Source organism: Penaeus japonicus, unplaced genomic scaffold (assembly GCF_977035675.1).
Source record: "Penaeus japonicus unplaced genomic scaffold, GWHDUDI00000001_assembly GWHDUDI00000015, whole genome shotgun sequence".
In the NCBI taxonomy this organism is placed as follows: Eukaryota; Metazoa; Arthropoda; class Malacostraca; order Decapoda; family Penaeidae; genus Penaeus; species Penaeus japonicus.
The window spans coordinates 6876523-6879022 of NW_028234417.1; the positions used below are offsets into that span (position 1 = coordinate 6876523).

The window sequence follows — 2500 nt, forward strand, 5'->3', positions numbered from 1 at the left end:
TTTTGTTTCTAGTTGCAAAATTATATGAAAAAGTGAGAATTAGGGAAATGTGTGTATATATATATTTATAAAATCCTTTAAAATATAAGGTCATCAAAAGATGTCTTACTTTCTGCCTTAGCAACTCGTTGCAACCGGGGCATATTTTACATTGTGAAATTCCACTTGCTTGCTGTTCCTGAACATGTGGTGTGGGCTCCAAGGTGCACATGAGTTAGCGTGGGTGGTAGGGGGTGGGGGTACACAGCCTGAAGGGGTCAGGGGCCACACGGTGGGGTCACACAGCCACTCCGTACAGCCCGGGACCCCGGGCACACGGCTAGACCACTGCAGTGTGGGGCTCGGAGAGGGACCTGTGGGACAGACTGGGGGTGGAGGAGGTAGCAGCAGCGCGGGCCAGGTCAAGGGTGGAACTGTGTTGATTGTGGGCCGCCAGTCTGTTGGCCGCGCCTCGACCTGCCGCCGCACGTGCTGCCCGGGCCGACGACACCGCCGACAGGGTCAGGAGCCGCGGCCGCCCTTCGAGCATGGCTCCTAAGTTTAGGAGTCGGGGGGGCTTGGCGACGGGCCCTCGCGAGGAATGGGACGACACGGGCCTACGAGGAGTGGCCGGGGTGGTGTCCCCGCCAAGAGGGGGTCCCCTGGGCCGACCGTTGGGCAGGTGAGCTAGACTAGTGGCTGTGCCCCTGGTGCTGTTGGGTACAGGCTCGGCACTCACCGAAGTGACCCGCGGCCCGCCCTCCATCTTGGCACACGTCACGCCCGAGGCCTTGCCTCCGCTGGCACCACGGTGGCTCGGAGTCCCGCTGGCGTCTGCGCCCGTGGCGGTGGAGGGGTTCGCGGCGGCAGAGGAGGCCTGCGAGAGGGCAGTGGGCGTCGGCAGCGTGTAGATCTCCCGCAGGAGCTCCGGCGGGAGACGAGGGGCGGGCTTCAGGACCGAATATCGCGATCCCCAGTCCTCCTCCTCAGCCGGTCCGCAGATCTTGTACGCGCAACAGGCCACGATGCACAGCGCGAGCAGCGCCCCGAAACACATGGCTGACAGCTGCATGGCCAACACGATATCTGCAACGCAAACAGGCTTCACTTTTAGTACATCGATGAGATTGATGTTGACATGATAATGAACAAAACCAAAGTTTCTTATTCAAAACTAAATCAAGCAGTAGTACGAGATAAAACATCAATCTCTGATTTCGTCAGAAATACTGAACGTGAAGTAACGAAGCTCTACTGTAAGCTTTCACTCTTAACGTGGATTTGCTTAGAACAGATTTAGATACTACAGTCCTTTGCAAGCCATTAGTAGCATAATCGCATTGCAGAATCCTATAATCCCCTGCAACTTAATCATGCTCTATCAATTACGTTGCTATAATGAAGCATCTAATCTGCATCAACTTGATTAAACTCCAAATTGGCCTCCTTCCGCTGAATAGTAAGAGAAGACGGAGCAGAATTCCATAATTTCAAGTACATTTTTGTGAAACACATTATACTATATAAGGGTATCACCTTGTCGGCCAAAGACTAAGTTTATAAATTGCCTATTTCTTAATTCTAAATTAGACTTCCAGCCCAAATCTTGTGGTGCTTCTGCAGCACTGCCGATGTTCAATCCCCCCTTCTCTCTCTCTCTAGCTCTCTCCTTTCTCTCTCTCTCTCTCTCTCTCTCTCTCTCTCTCTCTCTCTCTCTCTCTCTCTCTCTCTCTCTCTCTCTCTCTCTCTCTCTCTCTCTCTCTCTCTCTCTCTCTCTCTCTCTTTCTATCACTCTCTCTCTTTCTCTTTCACTCTCTGTTTCTTTCACTCTCTCTCTCTTTCTCTTTTTCTCTTACACACACTCTCTCTCTCTCTCCCCCCCCCCCCTCTCTTTCTCTCTCTTTCTTATCTCTGACCCACACACTCTCTCTCTCCTCTCTCTCACTCTCTCCATATCTCATTTTCTTCCATTCCATTTATTTTGTCTCACATCGCTCACTCTCTCTCTCACTCAAGCCATTTATCCCACGACCCTTTCTCCTCTGAACGGTGCTTACCTTCCCATGTCATCTCATAGCCCTCGGAGTTGGAGATGCCGCGGTAGCCATAGCGACCAACACCTCCTCCTGCGCCCTTGGCTCCTTTCCCGCCTCGAGCCCCGCCCCCTGGCACACCTGGAGGAGGGAACAGTTTGCTTTCAGAAGGACGCGACGGGTGGGCGAACCGTAGGGCGTCCGAGGCAAAGGTCATGTGTCTCGTCGGGGAGGGAGTCGTGAGGTCACTGAGATACAAGGAGGGTCGTCTTGTTTGGGTCTGTCGTGAAATTTTTTTAAAAATTATTATTATGATCTATTCATATGCTGATTATCACTTGTTTTAAGTCTTCTTTTCTTGAATCGGTTTTAAAAAAAGAAGTAAAAAAAAAAGAAGAATGCTGTTGAATAAACAAGTCACAAATTAGCTAATCAAACTCAGACGCCAAAGAATATAAATAAAGTCCAGGGGTCAAGTCCGAAAAAAA

General features: G+C 51.1%; 2 protein-coding genes across 5 annotated transcripts in view; both read right to left on the bottom strand.

Moving 5' to 3' along the window:
* Positions 1–249, bottom strand: part of LOC122253186 (uncharacterized) — a 7767-nt gene extending 7518 nt beyond the window's left edge. Inside the window, exon 1 of the mRNA XM_086544434.1 lies at positions 110–249. Coding sequence (XP_086400560.1) covers positions 110–143 — 34 coding nt within the window. The 5' untranslated portion in view covers positions 144–249. The remainder of the gene's footprint in view (positions 1–109) is intronic.
* A 65-nt stretch (positions 250–314) lies between these two features.
* The window catches only part of LOC147470353 (uncharacterized), a 116175-nt gene continuing 113989 nt past the window's right edge, over positions 315–2500 (bottom strand). For 3 of the 4 annotated variants that reach the window (XM_086544430.1, XM_086544432.1, XM_086544431.1), the window contains 2 exons: positions 2037–2153; positions 315–1065 (listed from right to left, as the gene is read on the bottom strand). In XM_086544430.1, coding sequence (XP_086400556.1) covers positions 320–1065; positions 2037–2153 — 863 coding nt within the window. In that variant the 3' untranslated portion in view covers positions 315–319. Of the gene's footprint in view, positions 1066–2036 lie in introns of all 4 variants that reach the window. The other variant, XM_086544429.1, reaches the window with a different exon arrangement.